The sequence below is a fragment of the Thamnophis sirtalis genome, unplaced genomic scaffold (assembly GCF_051295495.1).
Source record: "Thamnophis sirtalis isolate CommonGarterSnake01/CBP01778 unplaced genomic scaffold, rThaSir2_p1.2 scaffold_5, whole genome shotgun sequence".
In the NCBI taxonomy this organism is placed as follows: domain Eukaryota; kingdom Metazoa; phylum Chordata; class Lepidosauria; order Squamata; family Natricidae; genus Thamnophis; species Thamnophis sirtalis.
Genome location: NW_028261385.1, coordinates 42,148,411 through 42,163,173, shown reverse-complemented (window position 1 = coordinate 42,163,173; position 14,763 = coordinate 42,148,411). Strand labels below are relative to the sequence as shown.

The following is a 14,763-nucleotide window of genomic DNA, read 5'->3' as shown; positions in this document are numbered from 1 at the left end:
CCTCCCACTATTTTTCCTTTTTCAGTTGGAGAAGTGAATAGGGCTAGACCTCACCCATTCAGAAACCAAAGCTGAAATCTATTAATACTTGCCTCATGTAAGCCCAATTACGGTGGGTTCTTTTGATGTAAATAAATGAGAACTGACAGCCCAAGAAAAACATACTGTTTGATTACTTTACCAGAATACTGTGAAGTTTTATTTATGTAGTTAAAATATAGAATGTCAATAGCAACTTTATTTGGTTCACAAAACTTAATTGTATTTAAAGAACTTTTGGACTGAATTGGGTATTGAGCAGGTTTTTTTTTAACTCCAGTGTAGGTCTATAAACTTCTGCTCCTTACCAACTTCAATAGCCAATTGTTTTATATTCACTTTTTTTCAAATCAGAAAAAAAAAGCCATTGGCATATTCTAGCATCCCCACTGTTGCCCTTTTCTACATTCATTAGATTAAAAAAAATGTTGAATCTCCACAAAATGTTCAGGAATATCTCCCCATTGGTCAATTCTGACTAAAAATGAGAAATACTATATGATCAGTAAAAGCTTGACTTACAACTACAATTAGGACAAATGTCTATGGAGATTCTCAATCATCCAAGTCATGGTTGTCCCAAGGGTGCTTTTTCAAAAGGCAACTGGATTTTCTTGATTTTTCTTCTTATCCAAGAAGCTCCTTTAGTTCTGAAAAGAGAACCTAGGAAGCTTCCTGGATGAGAAATGAAATGTTTTCAAAGAAAAAACCAAGGAAGTCCAGTTGCCTTTTGCAGTGAAGCTAAGCAGTGAAACTAAGCTATTTTTAAGTGAGTTGCACACAATTTTACGACCTTTTTGGCCATGGGTACAGTGAATCACTACAGTTGTTAAATGAATCATGCAGTCATTAAGTAAATTTGCCTTCTCCCATTGACTTGGGAAGGTTGAAAATGGCAATCATATGACTCTGGGATGCTGTAAAACCATCGTAAATACATGACAGTTGCCAACCACCCTAATTTTGATCATGTGATCATGGGGATGCTGTGACTGTCATAAGTGCAAGAACTAGCTGTAAGTAAATTTTTTCAGTGGGCATTGTCATTTTGAATGATTGCTAAGCAAAAAGTTGTAAATCAAGGACTATTTGTAATTGGGACTCCGCAAGAACAAATACTGTATGTCCATTCAAAACTACTATCAAGATGCTTCTCTTGTACAATTAATTTCTGTCTATCCACACTTTTATGGAAATGCACAATTACCAGAATTTATCGTTCTTGAAGATTAAGATTGAATATTTATAAGCAGGTTTTAAAATTAACTATCATTACCAGTGTCATCTTTACTATTTCCAATGAGTATACCTAAAATTCTAGTTCTGTACTGGTTAATAAAACATTGTGAAGGTTTCTATCTTTTGTCCTTTCATTTCTAAACTGATTTATTGTGAAGAGAGTTGATTTATAGCATAAATTACTATTGTAAAAAATACAGTGTGCATCTGCCAACCTTACTATTTTTAGAATGCAAGAATATGAGAAAACGCAGATACAAATTACTAATTAAATGTACAAATCATCCACAAGTCATCTACCTATTGCATAGAAGGGTCTGAGCTATCTTGGCAGTGAGTTATATATTATGACTGGGAATGCCTTATGGGAGAGAAGGAAACTTGTAGTGCTCTGAATCTTTATTTAGTTATGGGATTTGTATCCTGCCTATTTGAGTATGTTGGCTGGATAACAGTTAGCAGAATAAATAATAATAACTTAAAAGTGCATTACATGTAAGTTAGAAAATAGTAAATTATAATGAAGTTAAGCTAACATAAAAAATTAAAGATTAAGCAGGGTCAAAACCATTAGTGGGCTCATTAGTTCTTATGTACTCAAGTTTCTTCCCAAATAGCCACAGTTTTACAGCTTTCTGAAAACTAAGCACTGTATTCCAAAGGCAGCCAGCCATGCTGAGCAGACTTATCTCCAGGATTGGAAAAGCCAGGTTTTTTTTTAGCAAGTGCTAAGTTCAGAGGTCTCCATAGGATTCACATCACTTACCAGAATTATTTAATAGATGATAATGAATTCTCTTATGAAAGTGACCTAAGTTAATGTTCTATTTTTCTCTATTAATCTTAAGTCTCAATGGACTGTATATAACTGTCAAAAACTATTACTTTGTGCACATGAAAAATATACTGAGCATACGTGTGAATGAAACATTTTAGAAAGAAGGAAGGAACGTGGAAGATCAAGTTTAGTAGTCATCTATGGAAACCAAGCTTTCATCTGCAAGAATTTGTATTACCATACCTCTGCAGTGCAGGGAATATAGCAAGCTTCATAGTACTATAATGTTGCCATTTTGTTGGGCATACAAAAATAGAATGTGGATAAGCACAAGACATTTTTATTATTGCAAATATATTGACTATGAGTCTATGCTGTTTTGGCTGAAACACCAAAAAAAGAGAATTATTATGTCCAAATATTCTTCAGGCAATTATTAATTTCCTCTCTGTGAAATATCCAGCATATTGTTTACACAGATTATATTATGAATTTATTGCACCCTAAAGTTTAGGTGGTGTTTAATAACAGGTAGTGCTAATGATTGAAAGAAAAACCAGATTATGTTGATACTCTTGGCAGCTGTCACTGTGACTATATATATACTCCAGGATGGGGCTCTATTGGATCCGTCATATATTGTGTCTCTATGCATATCCTGCTTTCAGTCCAATGTGTGCGCATGACTATTTTCAACCCTTATCTCCTATTCCTGCGTGGGCCTTTCCTTCCTATTTGCAATGTTAGTTGCATATTTCTCCCACTGCATGCCAAATCTCTGACCTGATTGTGCTGCTCAATGAGGAGCGGTGACAACTTATAAGTAAATGTTATTTGAGTGTCTGTTTGTTTTGGTTTTTGCTGACCGCATATAAATGTTGGGAGCTGTTTAGGATGTAATATTTTCTGTAGAATTATCAAAGTTTTGGGTATTCTGTTTTAAGAACAGTTTGATAATATGAAAGTAGGTTTATTGTTATACTTAGTGAATTCACATAGACAAGAGTGTTAAAACAATTGTCACAATATGTTTTACAATATACTATCTGAGAATGCAATACAATAGTTTTTGTTCAACTGTAAATAATCTAAAATCTTCCATTTAAAGATTGCTGTAGAGACCTAAATCACAGTCGTCTTATCAAAAGAACTACATCTGCTTCTTTTTCCAACTGAGAGGGAGGAAATACGGATTGATCAACCAACTTTTCTTATTGGCTGTTTATGCTGCATAGTATTGTTGAACAAATGCTAATACAAATATTCATACAAATGTTTGATAAAACTTCCACTTTCATTTTTAGCAGCTACCACTGTGCCCGTACCTGTAGAACAAACAAGCTAACATCTAAATCAAAGACAAAGTAATGCCAGCTAAAATCATAAAAGTTTATTAGCAATTAGATTAATTACAACTTTTTATTTGTGAACACAATAAAAAAATTGTAGATGTTTGCTTGCTCTCAGAAGAACTGTGCAGATATCAAACATTTGTCAGGCTAGCTAATGCCATCGTGTTTCCCCAAATTGAGTTTGATTACTATAATTACCAAGAGTTATTCTTCCTCAAGTAATCACCAAAGATTAGCCATTTATCTTATGGACAGGTATTGAATAATATAATGACCAATAGTTACTGCCAGACAGATCAACAATTCCTTCCCCATTTTATCTTTGAACTTTCTGAACCAAAAGATTCTGTGACGTGTGCTCCTGTTCGCAAAGAAAAACAGTGAACAGATAAAAGTATTATGTTGATGAAGTATTGTGTCAGACTGAAGAAGCTACTTGGATAAGCAGCAAGATGTTTCAAATGAAAAAAGTCAGGTTGCCATGACTCAACTTTCAGATGAAAATATTAAGTTTGCATGATTGCAGAGTTTGTACCAGCAATGATGGCTAGTGAATGGCAGAAAATTCCTGATCCTCAGTGTACAACAGTTTGTATGAACAGAGCTTATGTATTTGCTTTGGCAATAAAAGTACATAACTTTGCCTACATTTCAAATTTATGGGACTAGAAATTTCACCTAATGTGGTTATGATACCAGTAGGGATCTGATACTCCCCTGGGAAAATATAAATTGCCCTGAAAAACCTTCAAAGTAGTTAAAGAGCAATATATTTGTTATAGCTAAAATGTGTGCACTGCTTTTTTACTTAAAACTCATAAGGCAGGTTCTAGAAAGTAAAAAAGAAAGAAATTAGCAAAATTCCATCTTGGAGTTTCCCATTTTTCTTATCAATTGTTTATTCCAAAATTATAGGACTAAAACCAGTGCTTTGCAAGGACTTGTTTCAAGCCCAGAAGCAAAGTAAAATATTATATGTTGTTAGTCAAGATCTTTGAACTAAACTTACATATCAATATATTTTAATGCAGACAGAAGATAAAACCTGAATATTCTTGACAGAACAAAACCAGTTAATAAAACACATATATGAAATTCCCTTGATACTTTGATTTTTTTAGGTAACATTTTAATGCTTGGTTTACAGTATTGAGGAAGGGAGATTCCCAAGGTCAAATTAATTAACTGATGATTGAGTTGAAAATGCAATTAATTAGACTAGCATTTTTCAAACTGATATCCACAGGATATTTGGAATAAATATTCCCCAAATTTGCAGTAATCATGGCAAATTCCTATGCTGGAGGAGAGTAGCTTGGGGTACCCTCCATAGGATGGCGAGGGAGCTATAAGTTCTGGATGCTGTAATTCAGGGCGGGGGACACAGTTTCCTCATTCCAAACTTAAAACAATTCTAAGCATAATCATCAATTATAAGCAATTTCAATGTATCTATACTAGGATTAGGCAACCAAGAACCTTTTCAAAGATGTTTGCTTATATTTAGAGGATTGGGTAGAGTGTTCGATCCAGTGGACTGCAATGATGCAGAAGAAAGAAATAATGAAGAGAAGGGGTGAAAAGAAAATTATAAAAAGAAAAGAAGCTATGTCTACAATTGGCCTCAACTCTGTGCTCCTCATGCAGGTGGTCTATGGTGGTTCTTGACAAAAGCAATGGCTACCCTAAAGAACTTTCACTAGGCATCTGAATACTAGTCTGTGTGAATAATGACCCTGCTATGCTGTCACCATCACTGGGTCATTCTCATTTTCCTCAGTATTCCCATGTAGTTTATTAAGTGGGTTCAGGAAAAACAAATCAAGAACAATATAGTTGTTCTATGTACAGAAGATTTAATCAGCTCCTTCCACTGCTGTCCTTAATACCCTCCACAAGCTGGTGATAAATCTCTGTCCTGGGAAGCCCTTTCTACATAGGCAGCCTTCCTAGATAAGTGTTCCAATTCTTGAAGAGGTCATATAGATGGAACAGTTATCCCTGCTATTCCTAATGATGGGATTAATTTGAATCCCCAAATAAAGATCTTCTATCTACCAATGTCTACCTGGATTCTATTCTACCTTGAGGTTAGTTGATAGCATAATTGACTTGTCCAGGAAAAGGAATTAAATCCAGGATGCTTGGAAATCAATCAAACATTATCTTATATACCATAATTGCTGTTTAAATGCAATGCTTAAAACAAGCATAATGAAGTTCTTGGCCTTAAATATAGTGAACTTCTTGGACTTCCTTGGACTAACCATTCCTATCCTTCCCTACTTTGATCTGATCACTTGTCTCAAATTATGGAACCTGAAGACTTTACCATTATGTTTTATGGGCCAGGGAACTAAATCTGCCTCTCATTCTATCACTGTTGGTCTCTGGAGCAGGTTGACACTGTGTTACTTTTCAGTTCTGAAATATAATGGAATAACATAAACATATATTATATACAGCTGCACTATTTGGAAACTGAAGATAATGCATATGGCAGGTACTTTTATAACCAAAAGGTATCTCCAAATTCAAAAATAACACTTCATAATTTTTTTTAAAATAGAAAGTTAGAATATAAAATTCACTGGGTATGAAACCGTGCAATTCATTTAATAAATCTTCCTCTATAGATCTATTTTTAAATGAAAGAAAAAGAAAAACCAAATTGCACCAGATCATCTGGATTTCCCTTGGTTATTGTTTAGAGATTGTTGTTTTTCTTTCTCTTCTCTGAAATGTGTTTGCAAATCCTGGAAAGCCCTTTAAATGCTAATACAGCACGAAAAGGGGATTTTCTTTAAACTATTTTCTGTTCTGAGTGCCAGCAGCTTTATGAGTCAAAACAAACAGTTCTCAGATGTACCATATCAATTGCTCAAGAGCGTTGATCTGAATAGTATAATGCTGGATGATTTATTTATTCAAAAAAAAACCTTTTGAGTTTAGCATGTCTGCCCATAAAATCATTTGATTTTAATTGTTTTTATGAAAGAATACCTTTTTTACTGCAATAGAAATCCAACTACGTGTAAAAGCTCTGATTCTGATACCAATCTTTTATTCTGTCTGTCTACCAATCAATCCATCCATCCATCTATTCATCCCTGACAATTTTGCTTCAGATTTAGGAAGCAAGCAAAAACAGCTACCCAAATTAGTTTCATAAATATTTATCAAAAGAAAAAGAGCACTTAATTATCTTTATTTACTTTAGAATAGGCTTTCCCCCCGGTCTTTTATTTTAAAGCTAAATCATGAAGATAGAAGATGAACACTCCATCCAGTACTCCAGTCTTTAAAAAAGAAGGATATAGGAATTGATGGTCCAGGGCCCTGTCTACTTTGTGAATCTTGTGTAGGACTCTCCGCCCAAATGATGCCTCAGCCAAGACAAACGAGTCCAGCTTATAATTCTTGATGAATGGTGATGGAGAGGCCCAAGTAGCGGCCCTACAAATCTCCTCCACTGATGCTTGAGTAGCTCGGGTGGCTGTAGTAGCTGCGCTGTGTGTGGAATGAGCCATAATCCAGCCTGGAACCTGTCTGGATTGATGTTCATAGGCCAGCGCAATACAGGCCCCACAGCCATCTGCCGATAGTATAAAGAGACACTTTTTTGCCCATTGAAGTGGGCTGGAAGGAAACCCAGAATGATTAAGTTCGATGGAAGGAAGCTGTCCTCTTCATGTAGTGGTGGTTCGCCCTTCTGACATTTAATTTATGCCACCGTTTTTCAGTGGGATTTCTGGTGTTGGGACAAAAATCAGGTAAGATGACCTCATGAGATCTGTGAAAATTTGTATTCACTTTAGGAATGAACGATGGGTCCAGCCTGAGGATGACCCTGTCTTGACAAATGATACACAAGTTATCTCGAATAGAAAGAGCCATCACTTCTGAGATTCGCCTTGTGGGGTGACAGCCACAAGGAAGGCAACCTTAAGTGTCAGAAGACAAAGAAATGTTGTCTTTAATGGTGGATTAAAGAGAGCATATAAGACCAGAGGAAGATCCCATGTGGGATAGCACTGAATGACTGGTGATTGCAAGTTCGATGCACCCCGGAGGAAGCTACATACCCTTGGATGTTGAGATAGGGTGTGATTGGATTCAGTCCTTAGAATAATGGACAAAGCGGCGACCTGCGTTGGGAGCATGTTTAGGGTGAGCCCCTTGTAGAGTCCATGTTGAATTCAAACACCTGAGGAACAGAGGCCAGGATGGGATAGATAGGGATGGTAGAGCACCATCTGCAGAACACGGCCCAGTTCACGTCATAAATCCGGTTCGTAGAGTCATGCCTCAAGGGTTGGATGGTCTGGATGACTCGTCTGAATAATTTCCCCTTTCTCAGGATATCCCTCTCAAAAGCCAGATGGTTAGCAGGAACCACTGGGGTTCTGGGTGAACCAGCACCCCCGGCTGAGAGAGATCCTGTTCTGGTGTATCTGCCATGGACGGGAGACTGAGAGGCTGATCAAGTCTGTAAACCATGGGCATCTGAGCCAGTACGGAGTGACCAGCAGGACCTCCACTTCCTCTGTGAAAATTGTCCTAACCACCCATGGGATGAAGGCAAAAGGGGGAAAGGCATACAGTAGGCCCTGTGGCCATGGACTGTGGAGAGTGTCTGTTCCTTCTACTCCCGGTGTCGGGAACCTGGAGAAAAATCTTAGGAGATGAGCATTTTCTGGTCAGGTGAACAGGTGTACTCATGGTCGGCTGAATCTGTCAGAAAGAGATCCAGTTGAAGACACCATTGTATTGTCCTAATCTGTAGGAGATGGCGAGTCTCGACTTCTATGCACTTCCTCTTGGAGGAATCCTTGGGGTAGGGCAACTTAAGAAGTGGCAGGAAGGAGGAGACAGGAATTCTATTGTGTCACCTAGCCTCACTGTCTGTAACACCGAAGCATCTGTAGTTGTCTCCTTCCACTGGGGGAGGAAGACTTGTAAGCGACCACCAATGGACAGAGTGAGTAGGGAGTCACTTGGCTGTCTGGAAGGGCATAAGTCCAGCCCCGCAGAAAAGTCATCTGACATAAGGCTGTTGCCTGCCCCTGTTTCTGAAAGCACTCCTGTCCTGGTATCTATCTTCCCCTTGGGAATAAGGTTGCTGAATCTGGGGAGCAGGGAATCCAGATTCAGCCAGTAGAAAGGGCTGTTTATGTGAATAGGGAGAGACCCTGTGGTCTGTCCACTTTTGAATAAAAGGAAGGACCTTTTTCTTGTCTTTGGTCTCTACCAGGACTGGGTCAAGAGCCTCACCAAAGAGTTTGTACCCTTTAAAGGAGCTGAGGCTAGGCGCCATTTGGACTGCATGTCTGCCTGCCAATGACAGAGCCATGTGATGTAACATTGGCTGCTAAGTCTGAAGATGCGAACTTGGCCGCATCGAGCCGAATATTTGGTGGCTGCCACTACCTTATTTAAATCTTGGCGGAGCCTGGTATCTTCAGGAGGAATCTTATCTAAGAGCTGGCAAAGCCACATGAGTGTGGCTCTGTTAAAAAATGAAGCCGAGGTGGCTGCTTTGATAGCTCAAGCCGAGGCCTGGTGAATTTTGCGGAATGAAGTCTCTGCCTTCTTGTCTTCTACCTTCATCCCCTCCATAAGATCTGAGGGAATGAGAGCAGAAGACGTGAGAATGGCCACTGGGGGATATACCTTGGGCCATTGGAGAAGAGTCTCCAGGTCAGGTCCCATGGAATACAGACTCTTGCCACTTACAATGGGAGCTGTGATGGAACCAGGCTGTGACAATTGGTGTTGGACCATGTCAATAAATAACTGAGGAGCAGGGACCACTTCAGGTTCAGCTGGTGGTTCAATGAACAAGCTATCACACTTGCCCTTCCATTCCTTGGGTGGTTCTGAATAGCCGCTCTTCAGATCCAAGTTTGTAATGGACATGGCCTTGTAAAGAACGGATTTAAAAAGAGTTGGTTTGAAAAGGCCGGTAAATGCAGGTCTGTCAGGAACCATGAAGGCCTGGGCTTGTAAAATGGTGCTGGTGCAGAAGCACACAAAATGGTGGCTGCGATTATGGCGCGAATGAAAAGCAATGATGGCAGGAACTGCTCCAGGCACGAAGCTGAGCTAGTTCCCTGAGTTGGCTACAGCCTGGAGCAATTCCACATTCCTTGATCACCTCCGAAGCCGATTCGGATCATTGGAGGCCAGCGTGTGCTGCTGTGGCTTGCCGCGGCTTCAAAGGAGCACTGCCACAATCATGGAACAGTCAATCAGTGGCTGAAATGGGCCTCTGAAGGGAAGGCAATGCTATTGCCTTCAGGTGGGCATTTCAGCAGCTACAATGCGACTGCTCGCCCCCTCAGTGCCTAGCCTGCAATGCTGTTCTGAAGATAAATGTCAAATACAAGAAAAAAACACTATTTTTTTTGTTTCTCTTTCTCTGCTCATGACTGAGAGAGATCTAAGTCACACCTTATGGGCTTGACTGAGTTGAGAAACTGGAGGCAGTCAAGCCTAGGAGGCATGGCCAAAGAATCTAAAATAACTCAGACACCCGGCAGACAAACAAAATCCATGGTTAGATTCTCCAAGCAACACACAGGGGAACACAGTACATTATTGCTGGCGTAAAAATAAGTCAATATGTCACTAATAAGTCACTGATTAGAGAAAAGCCTTCAATTGTGGCATTTAAGACAAGCTGCGAAATGTGCTATAAAAAAATAGGAAATCCAGAAGATAATACTGCCCTCATGAAAATGTATACGTAGGTGAGAAAGCCATAGTACTGATATAAAAATGTCACAATTTACCAAGATATACATTATATACTGACAGTACTGTAAGAACAAATTTGGAACACCATAAACAGACTAGGAAATTAAAATTGGAAAACATGAACAAGAATGACTCCCATATGTACTATGCAGCAGGGTGAATATACACAATTGAAATACACTTTTTAGGAAGAATATTATGACCAATAACAATAATAGATGAAAGGATTCAGATAGTTACTACCCCATAATGTTTAAGGTAATATACACACATCCAACAAACACACATATGTATTTATATAATGGTAATTTGTTGTGGAAATAAATAGAAGGGAAGCAGAGACTCTCTTGCAAGAGAGTTTTCCTACAACATTTTTATTTATGTTTTACTCAATTTTAGTTGTTTCTTTTTCTGTTATTCCATTGTTACTATCCAACGTAGAATTTTTTTTCCTTTGCCTTTCATTTAGGATAGGATAGGATGGGATGGGGTGCCTAAAATAAAAACACCACTACTTTCCTTTACTAAACAAGGGAAAGGCAACAGGTGCAACTTCTGTTAGTTCTATCACTGGGAATACTTTTAGTGAATCAGAATTCGGAGCCACTTCATTCTAGGCTTTAGTCATGGTTGTTGCCACCATGTTCAGGCACCCATTAAAATTAATGGGTGGATTAAATAGGCAAATTATGTTTTTGTTTGTATTGGATTTTTTTCTGTAAAAGGAATTTTTCTTTTGCTTAAAATGTACTGTTTAAACATAATTACAGAATTATTGTAAAATATATATACAGAATTGCACACATCACTGGGAAAGACATAAAATATCCCAGAAGATGAGATTCCTAATGGGTGTGGTAGCTGATGCAGCCCAATAGCATTTAACTGAAAACAAGCTCTTTCCATTTGTAGAAAGGAAACTGCCCAAGCAACAAAGGAACACATGATTAGCTCTTAATTGATAAGATAATTTTGGCAAACTGCAAGAAAAGGAAGCCCAACTTTAATACAGCTTGGATTGATTACAAGAAAGCATTTAACTCCCTGCCACATGATTGGACAACCAAGTTCCTAGAAATATCAGGAGTCAATTTGAAACATTAGAAACTTTATGCAATGGCACAATGGAAGACACAGTTGCTGGTCATGGTGATAGACTGGAGGAGGTTAATATCAAGAAAGGAAACTTTCAAGGAGATTCACGCTTGGCACTATTTGTCATTAATTCCACTGTCAATAACATTAAACAACTGGACAACAAATAATACTAAACAACTATATGCTATGCCTTCAAGGAAAAAAGCAGTTTGCAAAATAAAGTCAGGGTGTCCAAAAATGAATATGTATTAAGCACATTTTTATTTCAACATAAATCAAACTCACAATGCATTGCATTTCAGTGATCCACTTTTGGTGTACATCAGTCTTTTTCAAATTTGGTCACTTTCAGACATGTGCACTTCAGCTCCCAGAATTCCTCAGCCAGCATTGCTGACAGAGAAATTCTGGGAGTTGAAGTCCACACATCTGAAAGTAAACAACATTAAGAAACTTTTTTGTACATGATTTGGGTGTATGTTTTGCTTTGCCTAGAAACTCTACCATAACAGGTAACATGCAAAATCAGAAAATATATTCCTTTAAAATATAGCAGAAAATCCTATAATAATGTCTTACAATTTTGACAAATAACAAAAAAATGCATTTCTATGTATCTAAGACACTTTGAGTATTCAATAATTTTTAAGATATATGATATGACAGTTGAGCATTAGTTAATTTTGTCTTTAAGTCTTCCTGAACGTTTATGATAGGTCTGACTGACTGCCCAGTGATATTTTTGTTAAGCGATGCCAGAAAGCTGCAAAATATTATAACCTAAGTACTGTTTAACTTGTTCATTTAAGCAGGTACCAACAGTGTTCCAACAAGAAGTCCAAAGTATCTTGCCACATTCAATCAATACCTGTTTTTACTCAAATGAGCATCTATATGGACCATACAGGAAAAGATGCAATTGGTGGTGGAATGAACCCACTTCCTCCAAATAATATTTTCTGCTTCGTATTGGAAGTACAGCCACATCCCTATTTATAATACTTCAATTTTTCTATATGGACATGAAGAATTTTCTGACAGTGGCCATTTGTCATGTTTTCTAAATTGCATTTGAGTAGGCCTTAGAATTCTACAAATGTCTATAGTTATGAAGAAGATTCATTTATAAATGACTCCTGTCATTCAATATTATTCACACTGCCATTATTTCTCTTCTGCTTTATTAAATTTGATGAGCAGAATGTCATGTAATCGACTCGTATCAAATACAGGAAAGGAAACGAGAATGATTCTTAAAATTGGCTTTCTCTAAGCTAGTTTAGCTATGTAAGGTGAAGAGATTTGTAGTTTAACTATACATGTATTATGTATGTCACCTCCAGGTGAGATAGGCAGCATATAAATTTAATAAATAAACAAATAAATGTGTTTACTTACAGGTCATTGTGAATCAGGCCATAAATCTGTGGTACGTTATGATGATAGATTCCTCGCAGGATAATTAGTAATAGTATCACAACAAGGGCTGGAAGACCCCAACCCAAAAGAAAAAAAATTAGATAACGCCGTTCTGTGTGTTCATTGTTCATCACCAAGATATACCAAAAATTAACAGCCTAGGGAATAACAGAGAACCAATCAATATGCTTAATAGTATTTTAATAACAGTTCTGTAACAACTTTTTAGCAATATACTTATGCCAATATCCAACCCAATTAGTGACAGAAAACTGACAGCAGAAAAAAACCTAGTGGTCCATTGAGTCTGTCCTTAGAGTTTTTTCCTTGCTGTTTTTGTTTTCTTTTTAATTAATTATTTTAATTATTTTTTTAATTTTTGTCAGATGTTGGATGTATGCTTATCCCAAGTAAGTTTAAGGTCAGTTACTGATGTTTTTATTGTTAAAAAAAAAAAAAAGTCTAAGAGTGGCAACCTATATTTGCAACCAGTTGGTATCAAATATAAATATCCTTGGGCCTGCCTCTACTGTATAAAAGTGGTTGACATAGATTAAACCAAAAGGCAGTATGTACAACAGATAAAATATTAGATCCCAGGAGAAATAAGTTCAAGTCACCACTTTGGGTCAGGTACCTCTTCAATACATCCTCACAGAACTGCAAAAGAGATATAAAATGAAGAGAGAAACCTTCCCTCCCTTCTTATAAGTTGCCTCAGGTTTCCAGAGAAACAGAGATGTATGAATGTCAAAAATCAAAACAAATATAGATTCGTTCTGAATGAACATTAAGAAAAATATTTTAACAAGGAAAAAATGTTCATGAACCCAAAGGCATCACTCAATAATGAGAGGCTAGACCCCCACTCATTGCAGGGTTGATAGCCATCTGCTGAAGACACTTGTGCTGGGCTGCAGGCTCTGGATAAGATGACAGTTTTATGCGTGTGCAACACAGTGTAAAAAAAGAGCAAGACTAATTTTGATCAGACAAACAGAAATGTATTGTTTAATTTTTATCCCTGTCACCTGAATTGCAGAATTAGCAGTTAATGTGCAAAACATGCAAAACAGACTGTCTTCATTTGTCAGACTGGAATATGTAAGGGCTATTCTGAATCACATATCGAACTGCTGATTACATCAGTGCCCATATCATTAAACATATTTGTATAGTGCTTTTAGATAAAATGAAACAACGCCAATACTTGACAGCTGCTAAAAAAAGTCTTCTGCTAGACATTACATCATCTTCATTATCATCATCATCATCATCATGAATTTATGTAGCAATCACTGGTGGTAAAGTAACCCCAAAACTTTTGAAGCCCAAATCTTTTCCTCTCCTAAATGAACCATTTGTAAGCATTGTATTAAATCACATTGAATTTATTCCCAATACATTAACTTTAAAATGATCTAAAAATTTATCCAGCTCATGCCTCACAAGAATTCAGCATTTAGTGATAAATAGGCAATTGTTTAAATGTACCTTGGCAAACATTTGGAAAGGTCAGAGAAGGAAATTAATGGCTACACATTTTCTTAATACAATCAAGGATAGCTGATGTAGTGGACATTTTAAATAACATACTGTGAGTGTGTGAGAGTGGGTATATGTTTGCATGCACATATGTATTTATTAGCAGCTCATCATTTTAATAAGCCTATGAAGTTTTCTGTGCCCTGCATTCATTTTATAACTAGGTTGCTTTCTTTTTGTGACATTAAAAGAACAAAGTGCTAGGTAGAATGCATCTTCTTACTGCATGACCTTGTAATAAAACTAGGCCATGCTTCAGCTACAGACAGATGAATCCTGAAATTTATTTTTGTCATTCTATTTAGTGAAAGAGCTATGATCCCATTAATTCCACCTCTTAGAACAAGTGTTTTTAGCCATGCAATTTTCTAAGAACTGGTACTATGTGTCCTTACCCTTGTTTTCTGTAATTGTTTAATCACTGTTACGTATCATCTTATCTCTTATTGCATAAATGATAATACAGACACAACTGGACCTTGCAAACTTTGTGAGTTTGGTTTGTTTGCTATTTTCTGTATGTACATTCCTGAT

General features: G+C 37.2%; 1 protein-coding gene across 1 annotated transcript in view; it reads right to left on the bottom strand.

Moving 5' to 3' along the window:
• The window catches only part of ADGRV1 (adhesion G protein-coupled receptor V1), a 232,189-nt gene that overhangs the window by 43,383 nt on the left and 174,043 nt on the right, over nucleotides 1–14,763 (bottom strand). Inside the window, exon 84 of the mRNA XM_087715712.1 lies at nucleotides 12,664–12,842. Coding sequence (XP_087571838.1) covers nucleotides 12,664–12,842 — 179 coding nt within the window. The remainder of the gene's footprint in view (nucleotides 1–12,663; nucleotides 12,843–14,763) is intronic.